Below are 15,157 nucleotides of genomic sequence, written 5' to 3'. Positions count from 1 at the left end.
AGCCCGTCTCTCTGTGAGGCCCTCAGCATCCTGCGACACGGAGGGAGAACAGGAGTGGTGGCGCATATTGTAGCGATTTTATTTGTTTGCTTTCTGGACATAATCTCATGTAATTCAAAGGTGTTGTTCCAGCTCTATCTATTTGTTATATTTATTTACTTATTTATTTTGGGAGGCTAATCATACCCAGATAAACTTTTTGTTGTCATTGATGTTGGTGATCTTATTGTTATCGCTGTTTTACTCTCAACCTGTTATTTTTGTACTTATTATATTTTATTATATGTTTTTCCTTGTAATGACTTGGGGTATTTTCATGTTATTATTCTGATGTTGTAAATAGTATTTCAGGGTGCTATGTACATAGCATTTCCACCAGAACTCAAATGAAGCCATAGACCACAATGTATTTTAACAAGGCCGTTAATAACAATGATGATTATGTTTAATTTATGGCTCCAAAATGCAAGAATCCAGCAAATAAAAACTTTTCTCTGAAATTGCACAGCCTTTTTCTTTTGCTTAAGGGTAGGCATCATCTAATCATAATGTGGCAAACAGTCTAATGCCATTTCCCCAGCATGAAGCCTGTGGGATGCTTCATCTCTGATGTGTTTTCTCGTGTCGGTGATCTTCTGTTCGAAACTTGAAGTCCCCGCAGCGCGTGACATGATCAATCAATCAATCAATCAAAGCTTTATTTGATGCACTTTAAACATTCAGACGTCGGTCTCCTTTAGGAGAACGGATTACAAGAAATATGTGGCCGTATTCACTTCTAGTCATAGAAATGATATACTTGCCGGACTGAGACCCTATGAAGTCACCCGGATCCTCAGATTGACCCCGTGCCGTGACGTCTACCCAGAGCGCACTCTGCTGCGTCTAAGTTAGAAGGACAGGAGACCCCCTAACCAACTCACCGCTGTCACAAGTGATGATCTGACACTTGTGTGATATTGCCGTTTCAAAAACGGAAATTACATTTGAGGCTTTTTCTCATACCCGTGTAATTTTGAGATAAAGTAACCTTTTGATGGCGTTTATTGAAAATGTTCTCGTTGGCTCTCTTCGCTTCGTTATGTGGATGTGTGCTCTGCTCAGGTAAATGTCTCTCTTTTAAGAATGTCAATGCGCGTTATGTTTGTTAGCGCGTTTGTTTTGACCTATCTAGTGCTGTATGGTGTTATTGTGATATCCTCTTATTTTTAAGCATCCTGTTCTGTCGTGCGCTATTACGCACGGTGTCCGTACGTGATTCATTTGCATGGTCAGCAACCCCAATCCTTTTACCAGCAGCTTATGTTCAATTTGCACAGCAAATAAGTGAATATAAACTCAACCCTTAAATTCCACTTAATATCTACTTAAGGCCAGTATGTTAGAGATAGAGTTAGGATAATGCATGCCGTTTTGGGCAAATGGATGCAATTATGTAGTCTATCTTTTATTGAATTCAAGCGTATTGTCTGCCTTTCCTTGGTAGGCTTGTAACCCCCCAGTGAGGCAGCATCTCTCCATTCAATTAATGTTTGTGAATTCAGAATGAAAGGCAAAATGCACGTGCCTTTAATGGATGGCAAGGTAACCATGACAAGAAAATAACAAGAGTAGCCTACCGTATGTTAAACAGTCCAAAGTCGAGCAGAAGACAATGTAGCCTAGACTCTGATAGCCTGTATGTTATTTAAAACAAACAAGGGCAGTGCTGGCACAATGAAATGCATGTAGCCGAGCTATCAGACCAGGTGGAACAGACCAGTCTGGGCAGTCAGAGACCACGCAGATGTGGCCCGTCTGTGTAATCCTAGCTGTAGCCTACTGGTTATCAATGAGATGGCAGTAAGGTTCAGTAAGTCAGTTCTGCCTTCTCTGTGTAGGCCTACTGTATATGTATGACCTATCCATTCAGGTAACACTGAAACATACATGCATTACAAACATCCATCTGATGGTCTTGGAGGGTGTGTAGGAACAGAGGTCAATATGAAACCCAGTCTTCATGATCTATTAAGCAAAGTGATGTTGATGGTCTGTTTGCACCGAGGAGGATGATTGAGCGCCACCCAGTATTTGGTGAAAGCCAGGCTTTACCAGGAAGCAAAGTAGCAATCTGGGGACGTGGGCGCCCTCTGGTGGACAGCCACGAATATCTCCCTAATACAAGTCAAAGAGATCATGGTCTTGATCGGCATGAGTGTAACACTGGTGACAAGACAAACATTCAGACGTTCATACATCTTGTTAACATGGGACTGCATGCATGCATGCGTGTGTCTCAGTCTGGCCCTCACAGATCCAATGTTACCACTGTGAAGAGACACCGGTGGACCATGACTGCTCTGCGCCCAAGTTTATTGTCAACTGTACTGCAAACATTCAGAACGCGTGCCAGAAGGAGGTGACTGTGGGTGAGAATGGTAAGCCTGGCTGACCTCTGACCTCTTTCTGTCCAGGTTATATCTTCTAGAAGCCTGGCCATCTCTCTGTCCGGGTTATTATACCTCCTGGCCACCTGTTTCTGTCCAGATTATTAGACTGTACCTTCTATAAACCTGGCCATCTCTCTCTCTCTCGCTGTCCAGGTATTATACTGTACCTTCTATAAACCTGGCCATCTCTCTCTCGCTGTCCAGGTATTATACTGTACCTCCTGGCCATCTCTCTCTCTCTCGCTGTCCAGGTATTATACTGTACCTCCTGGCCATCTCTCTCTCTCTGTCCAGGTATTATACTGTACCTCCTGGCCATCTCTCTCTCTCTGTCCAGGTATTATACTGTACCTCCTGGCCATCTCTCTCTCTCTGTCCAGGTATTATACTGTACCTCCTGGCCATCTTTCTCTCTGTCCAGGGTATTATACCTACTATAAGTCTGGCCATCTCTCAGTCCAAGTTTTAAAGTCGCACTGAAACGGACGTTTGAGATCATCTAACTTCCGTAGTTTGACGTATTTCCGACACAAACAAGCTATGAGGGTGGGACATATGTTTAGAGGAATTTGATTGGAACATTGACAAGTGGACGGGTTTTAAGAACTTTAGACAGATTCGATAGAAGGATAGCGTTGATTGACGGGTGGATGTTGTGAGATTAATGGCCTAAAATCTAAAACCTAAAAAAAGGTACCTGTTGTCGTCATTGCACGTGACCTACCGTTTTCCAGGAAGTAAGAAATTATATACTTTGATATAAGATTACAACAAAAGTAGAATTTTTAATTTTTTTTGGCATACATCGTTGAATAGGTGAACACTAGGACCAATTATGTGAACCAAAATGGGACAGAATGCTTTTTTTCATTTCATTGCGACTTTAACCTGTACCTTCACACAGGACTGAATCTATCCCACTCCTTTCAGATCAGAAACAGGATTCTTATCTCATGAAACACCCGTCCTATTTTCTTTCTAGAATGTTCTGATTCCTAGTTGTGTGACTCACGTGTGTTCTCCACCTCCCCCAGGTGTGTTCTACAGGAAGAACTGTGCGTCCTTCTCCAGCTGCTTGCACGCCTCCACCGGGTACCAGCCCTTCTGTGTCCCGGGCAGGGTGGGCTCCGTCTGCATCACCTGCTGTAACACCCCCCTCTGCAACGGGCCACGCCCCCCCAGGACCTCCACGTCCCCCTCCCACCCCCCCACCATCTCCACCAGCCTCGTGGTCATCACCATCGCTCTAGAGACACTGCTCTGATGTCTTGGTAGGACTGGAACACAGACAGCGGGGTCCTGGATGAGGCTGCTCCACATGAAGATGACACGGATACAACTACAGCTCTGATCGACCAATCACTGATTTCTACGGTGAGGGAAATAATTATTTGATCCCCTGCTGATTTTGTACATTTGCCCACTGACAAAGAAATGACTAGTCTATTAATTTTAATGGTAGGTTTATTTTAGCAGTGAGAGACAGAATAACAACAAAATCCAGAAAAACACATTTCAAAAAAGCTATAAATTGATTTGCATTTGATCAAGTGAAATAAGTATTTGATCCCCTATCAACCGGCAAGATGTCTGTCTCCCACAGACTGGCTATGTCCATGAGGTACACAAATTAGTCCTGTATACATTACATTACATTACAGTCATTTAGCAGACGCTTTTATCCAAAGCGACTAACAATAATTGCATTTAACGTAGGAAGAGCCAATGTACTACTACTTGTCAGAACTCACAAGTGCATCTTCTTTCTACTGTAAAACAAGTGACTAAGAGCATAATCTAGTGCTGAAGGCAAAGAGCAAGAATAGCAATCTAAAGTACAGTGCAATACAATACAATAAGTGCTTAGGAGGGAGGATTGTTGTAGTACTTAGTAGTAGTATACCTGTATAAAAGACACCTGTCCACAGAAGCAATCAATCAATCAGATTCCAAACTCCACCGTGGCCGAGACCAAAGAGCTGTCCCAGGACGTCAGGGACAAGATTGTAGACCTGCACAAGGCTGGACTGGCCTACAAGACCATCACCAAGCAGCTTGGTGAGAAGGTGACAACAGTTGGTACGATTATTTCCCAATGGAAGAAACACAAAATAGCTGTCAATCTCCGTCGGTCTGGGGAGTTTCAATGATCATGAGAACGGTGAGGAATCAGCCCAGAACTACACGGGGGGGATCTTGTTAATGATCTCAAGGCAGCTGGAACCACAGTCACCAAGAAAACAATCAGTAACACACTACGCTGTAATGGACTGAAATGCTGCCTCGTCCTGCAAGGTCCCCCTGCTCAAGAAAGCACATGTACAGGCCTGTCTGAGGTTTACCAATTAACATCTGAATGATTCAGAGGAGGACTGGGTGAAAGTGTTGTGGTCAGATGAGACACAAATCAAGCTCTTTGCCATCAGCTCAACTTACCGTGTTTGGAGGAGGAGGAACGATGACTATGACCCCAAGAACACCATCCCCACCGTCAAACATGGAGGTGGAAACATGATGCTTTGGGGGTGTTTTTCTGCTAAGGGGACAGGACAACTTCATCACATCAAAGGGAAGATGGACGGGGCCATGTACAGTTAAATCCTGGGTGAGAACCTCCTTCCCTCAGCCAGGGCACTGAGAATGGGTCATGGATGGGTATTCCAGCATGACAATGACCCAAAACACGGCCAAGGCAATAAACGAGTGGCTCAAGAAGAAGCACATTACGGTCCTGGAGTGGCCAAGCCAGTCTACAGACCTTCATCCCATAGAACATCTGTGGAGGGAGCTGAAGCTTCGAGTTGCCAAACATCAGCCTCGAAACTTTAATGACTTGGAGAGGATCTGCAAAGAGGAGGGGGACAAAATCCCTCCTGAGATGTGTTCAAACCTGGTGGCCAACTACGAGAAACATCTGACCTCTGTGATGCCAACAAGGGTTTTGCCACCAAGTACTAAGTCATGTTTCGCGAAGGGGTCAAATACTTATTTCACTCGTTAAAATGCAAATCAATTTATCACTTTTGTTATGTTTTTCTGGACTTTTTTTTTTTTTAATTCCGTCTCACTGTTAAAATGAACCTACCATTAAAATTATAGACTGATAATTTCTTTGTCAGTGGGAAAACTTACAAAATCAGCAGGGGATCAAATTATTATTTCCCTCACTGTATCAAGACTGCACAGTTGTGACATGAAATTGTGGAAAATTAGATTTCACTTTGTTCAGAAAAAACAAAAATTGTTTCTGAGAAAATATGTACATGGAAATATGTAAAATTACACAATCAATCCTCTCCATCAGTTTATTTTAACAAATTTAAATTCTTACATTAAATTAGCAGAATTACAACAAGAATCCCTGGAAAAGCAAAGTATGTTTTCTTCACAGTATCAGATATGCAGATATTTCATAGTTGATAGTAAACTCCTCAGCTGAATAGTAATTGGTGATTGTTTAATAAACCTACAATATATTGTCATTGGCACTAATGGGAAAATAAAGCATGATGGAACAATGACTCACTGTTCAATTAACTCAAACCAATGAGGCCATAAGAATGTGAGATTTGTTGGTTAATTTCCCTGCATCTTGGCCACTATCAACTGAGAGGAAAGGATGAAAGATCTGGATCAGCTAAGCCTTCAATAAAGATCCTGTATTACCAGAGAACTACAACTGCTAACTTCATGATCAGCATGTGCTTTGACAGTGATTAACTTGGCTGGAATGCGTTGACTTTGGCAGAAATGCCATCATAACCTCCCAATAAGAACATAAGTGGATCTTAAAGTTGTGTGTGTTAAAGCCATAGAGCCATAGAGCATCACATTTCATGATCAGATAGAATTCAATGCACATTTGTACTGAATGATCTTGAATTGGGAAAAGCTTGACCAAAAAAAATTAAAGAAAATACACTTCTAAATATGAGTCAATTATTAAACGTCACTTTCTCAACACCATAGAGACACAGCACCACCAGCAACCTTCACAATATCCACTGATAATATCATAAAAATCAAACAGTGATAATCTATGTAATATGAAGGGTTTTACACATGAGAATTGGGTTGTAAAATTAAACACGTTGGGTCAAGATACATGATTAAATGCTTGTTTTGGTCTGCTTGAATACGTCCTTCTGAAAACAGAGCGGCAGATGAAACCAACAGCCCTTCGTTTGGGGGATGAACCCCCACATTGACCAACTAGAGACTCGACTGCATTAGCAGCAGTAGAAATGTCATCATTTTAACTCAGCCCATCAAAAAAAAAATCCTACAAGTCATTCATTATAAGTCATTATACAATGGTAGCCCCTATTCTGTGGGACAGGTATTCAGAGGTCATCAACCATTATGCAGTCAAATGTGGCCATTTCCAACCTATTTACACCTGCGAGGAAATACAACAAATGCCAACTCTTAATTTAGTCAGTATATAAAAAGCGGCCTTTATAAAATAATCCAGGCATTAACTTCCTACTTGATAACATGGAAGAGCAAAATTACTCTGACAATGATTACTTATTGACAAAGCAAAGATAACTATCCAAACAGGTCTGTGTTAGTCAACAACACAACTACACCATCCCTGCAAAACAGAAGCTGATCAGAATGACAACACAGGGACTAGCAGATCATCACATCAAATCTAAAATATTACTGCCAAGCCAAAATCCAAATCCAACTAATTGACACCCACAAATTAAGACACCATATCAAAGTACAAAATCAAATATGATCTAAATAATAATATTAGTTCTTAAGCAGTAAGGGAGCATGCACCAGAACAACTGATGCGATTCCATGTCACACTTTTTTATTGGTGAGATTCCTCCTTGTTTACTTCTTTTCTTTCTTCTTTTCCTACAAAAATAAAGATGACAACAAAAAAAGCATTTACTACACCAGTAGTTCACTACTATACATCCTGGTGTTAGTTACCAGTAGTTCACTACTATACAGCCTGGTGTTAGTTACTAGTAGTTCACTACTATACGATCTGATGTTAGTTACTAGTAGTTCACTACTATACACTCTGGTGTTAGTAACTAGTAGTTCACTACTATAAGATCTGATGTTAGTTACTAGTAGTTCACTACTATAAGATCTGGTGTTAGTTACTAGTAGTTCACTACTATAAGATCTGGTGTTAGTTACTAGTAGTTCACTACTATAAGATCTGGTGTTAGTTACTAGTAGTTCACTACTATACACTCTGGTGTTAGTTACTAGTAGTTCACTACTATACACTCTGGTGTTAGTTACTAGTAGTTCACTACTATACACTCTGGTGTTAGTTACTAGTAGTTCACTACTATACACTCTGGTGTTAGTTACTAGTAGTTCACTACTATACACTCTGGTGTTAGTTACTAGTAGTTCACTACTATACACTCTGGTGTTAGTTACTAGTAGTTCACTACTATACACTCTGGTGTTAGTTACTAGTAGTTCACTACTATACACTCTGGTGTTAGTTACTAGTAGTTCACTACTATACACTCTGGTGTTAGTTACTAGTAGTTCACTACTATACACTCTGGTGTTAGTTACTAGTAGTTCACTACTATACACTCTGGTGTTAGTTACTAGTAGTTCACTACTATAAGATCTGGTGTTAGTTACTAGTAGTTCACTACTATACACTCTGGTGTTAGTTACTAGTAGTTCACTACTATAAGATCTGGTGTTAGTTACTAGTAGTTCACTACTATACAGCCTGGTGTTAGTTACTAGTAGTTCACTACTATAAGATCTGGTGTTAGTTACTAGTAGTTCACTACTATACACTCTGGTGTTAGTTACCAATAGTTCACTGCAATAGGATCTAATATGTTGTTGTGTCTGCCGATAGTGGTCTCTCCTGATAACCGCAGCGTTATAACTGTGTTATAACTGCGTAGTTCTACTGTAGATAGTGCTCTGTTTCTCTTGATAACAGCAGCGTTATAACTACGTTATAACTGTGTAGTTCTACTGTACCTTCTCGTTCATAGCCAAGATCACCATGAGCTTTCTGAAGATGGTCACAAAGTCGAGGAACAGGTCGACACTGTGCCTGCAGTGGGACCAATGGACAAAAACCTGCATCAGACTTCTACTGAGTGCAATACCAACTGCATATGCATCAAGTGTATACGAGGTGAATTCTTCTAGAAACTGTGTGTGTTTCTATGAGGAAGAAAGATATTCATATTCATTCACAGCAGTCTACAGTCTGTTACTGGATGTTAATGTTGAGCCACTGCTATTCCCTTGGCTCTCACAGACCTCAGATCAGATCAGGACTCACCAGATGTAGTCTTTGTCTCCTAACTCAGCCTTCTCTATGATCAGCTGAGTGTCAAACAGCACAAATCCGCACATGATGGCCAAGCCCAGATACACATACGCCTGTAAAAAAATAAAAAATAAAATTACACGGTTGGGAATAGCATCATTGGTTAAAAGGCCATATTGGTAAAATCTATGTAAAAAAACAAGAACTCTCTGAAAACCTTAGCTGGGTAACTTTATGAACGTGACACTGGAACAGAACAAGGACACTACAGAGATGAGCTGTGTTCGGAATCGCTCCCTCGTTCCCTCACTCCCTATTCCCTATATAGGGTTCACCATGTAGTGAACTACCTAGGGAACGGAGAAAATGTAGGGTACATGCGCTGTTCCCTGGAAATCAAGGTGAATTGTGGGTAATAAATAGTGGACTGTATAGGGAATGAAAATTCCGTGGAGAATTCGGACACTACAAACAAAATGGCTGACGCCCTATATAGTGCACTATATAGAGAATAGGGAGCGATTCCGAACACAGCTATGGCTACCAGTAGGACGTATACATTCTTCCTCCTCTTTACCTTGAATAACATCACAGATCCCAAGAACATGTTGAGGAAAGACACCAGGAGGAGGATGGACAGCCCTGACATCAGCGTGCCTGGAGGACAAAGGCATCGACAGAGATGAAAGCAGTTGAAAGCTATAGGTCCTACAGTATATATATACACACATTACAGTGCAGTGTGCACTAAACACAGGCTAGGTGTGCAGGGGTGGCGTCGTACCTCCCAGGAAGAGGTAGCTCCTGCGCTGGGCGTAAAGGGCACTCAGAGAGAAGCACACGAAGATGACGGAGGTTCCCAGGAACGCCGTTACGATGATACTGAGACAGAGAGACCAGATTCATTCAGAGACCAGATTCATTCAGAGAAATCCAAATAAAAATCATGTGCCCATTGCGGTTGTCATCTTACCTTGGGTTAATTCTGATGACATAATCCATGGTTGGGCCCAGACCAACACCTGGAGTAAAAACACAGAACAGGAGTTAAAAAAAAACAAAAAACAGCAACAACACAGAATCTGAGTTTACGGGCATTTGAATGGCTTCATTATTTCCACTCTGTTTTGAAGTGAATTACTGAGGAAAGCGAGGATTTCTAGTCTAAACGTTTACCTGTGAAGAAAGCGAAGCCAGCGAGGATACCGAGCCTCTTCTTCTCAGTCTGAGGGCTGTGAGGGGTCATGGCGAGCCACGCCATCATTCCCAGGGAGCCGAGCATCGTCAGCAGCCCACCCTGAACGACAAACAACTGTTATAACATTGTCTGTATGTGTGTATATATATATATATATATATATATATATATATGTGTGTGTGTGTGTGTGTGTGTGTGTGTGTGTGTGTGTGTGTGTGTGTTATATACACGAAAATATTGTGACAGCTATGATGAGAACGGAGTCAATACTCATTAGGTCATGAACTAAATGTGTCTTGTACGTCCACAGTATCTGTCTTAATCATTAAAATGGCAGGTTTCTTTCACACTGCCTGAGTCCTGTACCTGGAAGAGGCGTGTGACCACATGGATGTAGGCGCCCGCGGCCGCCACCAGCATGCACAGGGCCAGACTGGAGTAGACATTCTTCAGGTGCAGCTGGGTGGAGCGGTTGCTGAGAGGAAACAGAGATGTTGCGTGGAAATTAATCAACTGTGAAATACCGAGTGTCCTGCTACTCAGTGGGTTCATATGATAACACCTCGCACCAGTCACCAGAGCATGTGAGAGGGGCAGGATGCTTCTACGACGTGTGTGAGTGTAGTGTGTGTGTGTGTGTGTGTGTGCGTGCGTGCGTTTGATCTATGCGGTCTATGTGGTGAGTAAGTAATGATTGAGTAATCAGCACAACGAATCATGAGGTCCCTTGAGCATGTCATTGTACCTGTATCTCATATGACTAATACACATCCTTGAATAGCATGCATTCAGTCATACTTACATTTGGGAAAATTTAAAAAAGGAGTCAAAATTGATATTCCTATCAAACACGTTCATTTTGACTGTTAGATGTGATCCCAGGAGTGAGGATTCCTAAAACAAACAAGCAAACGATATATCAAGCCATTGTTAGGAATGAAAGAAAAACAAGTGACAACATGATGCTGGTCTCCAGTTTACTGTGATCTAATCCTAACCCCCTAATCTGACCTCCAACTGAACTAATCAGATATAAAAATCAAGAACAGAAGCACGGCACTCTGTCTTCACTAGCTCAATTGATCCGTTGAATTTAGATTTTTCAAGATGCCTTCCACATCCATTGTATGACCAAAACGTTGGTAGAGCAATGATCAACTTTCTCGAAAATGCTAGCTTTGTCAACGTTTTGATCTGAACCATTGTATATGATCATAAGTAACCTTTAAACAGGGCTAAACATGCATTTTCCCTTTACTACTCCTTTAAGAGAATTAAAACCCTCTGGGAGGAAGGCTTGATGTTTGTTTCAATCTAATATCACCATGACAATAAATCTAATTACAATCTTCTAAAGAGAGTGCATTGGAGACTTTTCTGTATCCTTATCCTTAAAACAAGCCTGAAGACTTTTCTTTTTGCCACTGCTTTCTAAGAGGAGCTATGTTTATCAGTATACTGCACTGTAACTTTTATTCCTGTATTCTATTTGTCCTGCTTTTTGTTTAAATGTATATAATGACTTGCTTTTTGTTTTAATGCTTTTAATTTGTCCTGCCTTTTGTTTTAAATGTCTATAATGTCTTGCTTTTTGTTTTAATGCTTTTAATGTCTCATGTAAAGCACCTTGAATTGCCCTGTGGCTGAAATGTGCTATATAAATAAACTTGCCTTGCCTTATCCAAACAGCACCTCTAACAAACTAACTTTGAGTATAGGAAGCGCTCCTCCTACCCAAACACTATATTGAACAAATCAGTTGGAGACTAATGATAAAATGTAAACGTGGCCAGTTATTCAAGTAGATGTCTCACCCGTGCTTTGATTGCTTAACACCGGTGGACTTGGTTAAACCTTAGCTAGCTACGAAGAGTTAATGAGAAACTTCTAGCAAGCTCACTGTGGACATTTGCTATTTGCTTCTGATGGATCCAGTGATCTCTCCATAGTTTTTACAAGTTCCCCGGCCTATGAATTGACATCATTAACATAGTGCTATAACATTTGGTTGCTAGCTAGTGATGGGTGTCTTGTGATATCGACAGGGATATCAATATAACGTTAACATCGTGCTCCCTGGTGGCTAACACTACCTAGCTACCTCGCTACTTATGGTGCATTCGTTTGTGGTCGGAGGTGGCAAGTCGCAAGTGGCAAAATACCTACCTCCGACCTGTGTGCATTCAGATATATACCATTATATCACAGTTACCTAGTTATATCTATATACCATTATATCACAGTTACCTAGTTATATCTATATACCATTATATCACAGTTACCTAGTTATATCTATATATCATTATATCAGTTACCTAGTTATATCTATATACCATTATATCACAGTTACCTAGTTATATCTATATACCATTATATCACAGTTACCTAGTTATATCTATATACCATTATATCACAGTTACCTAGTTATATCTATATACCATTATATCAGTTACCTAGTTATATCTATATACCATTATATCACAGTTACCTAGTTATATCTATATACCATTATATCACAGTTACCTAGTTATATCTATATACCATTATATCAGTTACCTAGTTATATCTATATACCATTATATCACAGTTACCTAGTTATATCTATATACCATTATATCACAGTTACCTAGTTATATCTATATACCATTATATCACAGTTACCTAGTTATATCTATATACCATTATATCACAGTTACCTAGTTATATCTATATACCATTATATCAGTTACCTAGTTATATCTATATACCATTATATCACAGTTACCTAGTTATATCTATATACCATTATATCAGTTACCTAGTTATATCTATATACCATTATATCAGTTACCTAGTTATATCTATATACCATCATATCAGTTACCTAGTTATATCTATATACCATTATATCACAGTTACCTAGTTATATCTATATACCATTATATCAGTTACCTAGTTATATCTATATACCATTATATCACAGTTACCTAGTTATATCTATATACCATTATATCAGTTACCTAGTTATATCTATATACCATTATATCACAGTTACCTAGTTATATCTATATACCATTATATCACAGTTACCTAGTTATATCTAGTGCATTCGAGCAACTGGGGGCTGAGAAACATATCCGAATTCACGACGAGGAAGTGTGAGTTCATGAGGTGTTTTATTTAATCATTCCTAGTAGCAAGTCGCAACTTCCCACCTCCCAGTTATAAACGAACGCACCCTAAGCTACGTTACCTGCAAATGATGAAACTCTGTCGTAATCACAAGGCCAGGGCAAACTCCATACCAGATGTAACACCAACCTTAGCTACTATTATTTAATACACCCGACCTGTTGACTAGTCTTTTTCAACCAGCTACATGTAGATAAGTATTATTAATAGCTGGTTCGAAGGGGGTTTTGGCTCAAATCGGCTCAAATCAAAACAGATCACAGATCAGCTGCTGTGTGACGTTATGAGGAGGCCTAGTGCTACCTGGCTCAGCCTGGCTGTCGACTTGTCCAAACTAACTTGGATATCGTATGACGTCGTATTCTTTCTAGAACATTTCGAGTTTATTTGAGATCATAATAATGCTGGTAGTTAGTGCTGATCCCAGGTCTGTGGTTCTATGTCGTCTGAGCCTCGGTCTTTCCTATGCGAGACTAACTGTGCTAGCATTAGCTAGCCTAGCTAACGCTAGCTACACGAAACACCCCTGAGCTGTCAGATGGCATTGCAATACATTACAACGACCATTAACGACCGAATATTCAAACACTTTTAAGGGTAACTGTTAGATAACTACCTGACGTCGAGGTTGTGTGATATTGAGCTGTAGATGTTGTTCCTCTCACAGCAGAGACGGTCTGATAGATATCTGGCTAAGCACGCACTGAGCGTAATGACGTCATGGCGTGGACAGTCTGTCTAGTAGATATCTGGCTAGGCACGCACTGAGCGTAATGACGTCATGGCGTGGACGCGGCGCCCCCCCAAGCCCCCAGGATCAGCTTGGCGCATTGAAGCCACCATGGGCTTTCAGGCCAAGCCCGGTATTGCAAGGCATGCGGCCCAAGAACCCTTATTTCCCATGTTAGTGGATGATGATAGATAGGGCTAGAAAAGGAAAACAAAATTTTTCTGGGTATCATTCAGCATCAGAGACCAATCTTATCAATATAAACTTTTAGTTTTAGGGGTTTGGGGGTTTTTGAAGCCACCAATACCTGTATTGAGCCATTTAAACATGTGCTGTGCACGAGCCTCGGGGACGCGCTGGTCGCGCGTTCGTGAGTCCTGCGAGCTCGGGAAAGCACGTGACCATAGGAAGACCCGCCCTACTCTGCCTCTGATTGGATAGGAAGTCATGTAATGACATCGGTTAACATTTGCTATGTTTAGCAATGAAGCTTATGATCATGCTAATCATAGATATGAACGTATGTCTATGATGCAAATGATCATGACATGTGGTTACTTTAGGACATCGTTGGAAAAGATCTAGAGGGTAAGTGGGTCAATGTTGAATAACTTAGCTAACATTACCTAATGTTACATTTCTTTATATTAACATCAACTATATTGATAGGCTAGGGAGCTATGCTAACGGTAGCTAATGCTAACGGCTTAGGGTTAACGTTAGTTAGTTAATGCTAACGTTACGTTCGGAGGTCTCAGATGTATTTCAATTTTAACAATGTTGAGCATGATCAATGTGACATTGTTCATACATTGATTACAGTCTGTAATCTTGTCTGGCATTATTTAGCTATAGTGGGCTGATGCTTGCTGCTGCTACTATAGCATTTGCCACATTATACATCAAATTAATCAAGCATAGTGTTATTACCTGAAGGCATTATTACCATTGCAAGTAAGCATGCCATGTATATGCCATGCCTGGAAATCAAATTAATAGTGTAATTATTCCCCATCATAGCTCATTGTACACTGATATAATCATTCTCCTTGCCTTTGCTAATACTCATCTCTTTTATCAAACTTTATGCTAGGAAAGAAATCTGGCTGTGATTCGTCGCTAGTGCTCATCCAGGCTGTTGTCATCTCCCGCCTGGACTCCTGCAACTCCCTACTTGCTGCCATCCTGCAGCGTTGGCCATCAGACTCCTGGAGAAAGCTGCTGCTAATCCCGTGTTCAACGGCCCCATGCTCTTCCACACAACTTCCCTACTCCTATATGTATAGTCTGTATGTTTTTACGTGTTTCTTTACATGTCTTTACATGTGTATTTGTCA

General features: G+C 40.7%; 2 protein-coding genes across 2 annotated transcripts; one reads left to right on the top strand and one right to left on the bottom strand.

The window, feature by feature from the left end:
* Window positions 1-1,052: 1,052 nt before the first annotated feature.
* Window positions 1,053-3,696, top strand: LOC311311263 (ly6/PLAUR domain-containing protein 1-like; the record flags this gene model as incomplete). Its single annotated transcript, XM_084440944.1, has 3 exons — window positions 1,053-1,104; window positions 2,283-2,420; window positions 3,467-3,696. The coding sequence occupies 3 exons, from the start codon at window positions 1,053-1,055 to the stop codon at window positions 3,694-3,696; spliced, it is 420 nt and encodes a 139-aa protein (XP_084297070.1).
* Window positions 3,697-5,445: 1,749 nt separating this feature from the next.
* On the bottom strand, window positions 5,446-13,808 carry tegt (testis enhanced gene transcript (BAX inhibitor 1)). The gene is made up of 10 exons (XM_084441013.1): window positions 13,707-13,808; window positions 10,722-10,813; window positions 10,286-10,394; window positions 9,898-10,018; window positions 9,695-9,743; window positions 9,506-9,603; window positions 9,299-9,378; window positions 8,734-8,834; window positions 8,424-8,499; window positions 5,446-7,304 (listed from the first exon to the last, which is right to left on the bottom strand). Exons 2-10 carry the CDS (start codon window positions 10,775-10,777, stop codon window positions 7,281-7,283), a joined length of 714 nt encoding a protein of 237 aa, XP_084297139.1. The 5' UTR covers window positions 10,778-10,813; window positions 13,707-13,808; the 3' UTR covers window positions 5,446-7,280.
* Between the last annotated feature and the right edge of the window lie 1,349 nt (window positions 13,809-15,157).

The sequence above is a fragment of the Borostomias antarcticus genome (genome assembly GCF_949987555.1).
Source record: "Borostomias antarcticus genome assembly, chromosome: 7".
Lineage (NCBI taxonomy): Eukaryota > Metazoa > Chordata > Actinopteri > Stomiiformes > Stomiidae > Borostomias > Borostomias antarcticus.
Note: the sequence above shows the minus strand (reverse complement) of the source record. Positions and strands in the feature narration are given on the sequence as shown.

Coding starts and splice junctions, on each gene's coding strand:
- tegt (XM_084441013.1), bottom strand. CDS start 10,777: ATGAACGTGTTTGATAGGAATATCAATTTTGACTCCTTTTTTAAATTT. Junction 9,744..9,897: donor TGGCTTCGCTTTCTTCACAG/GTAAACGTTTAG, acceptor TTTTTACTCCAG/GTGTTGGTCTGGGCCCAACC. Junction 9,379..9,505: donor GAGCTACCTCTTCCTGGGAG/GTACGACGCCAC, acceptor TTTGTCCTCCAG/GCACGCTGATGTCAGGGCTG.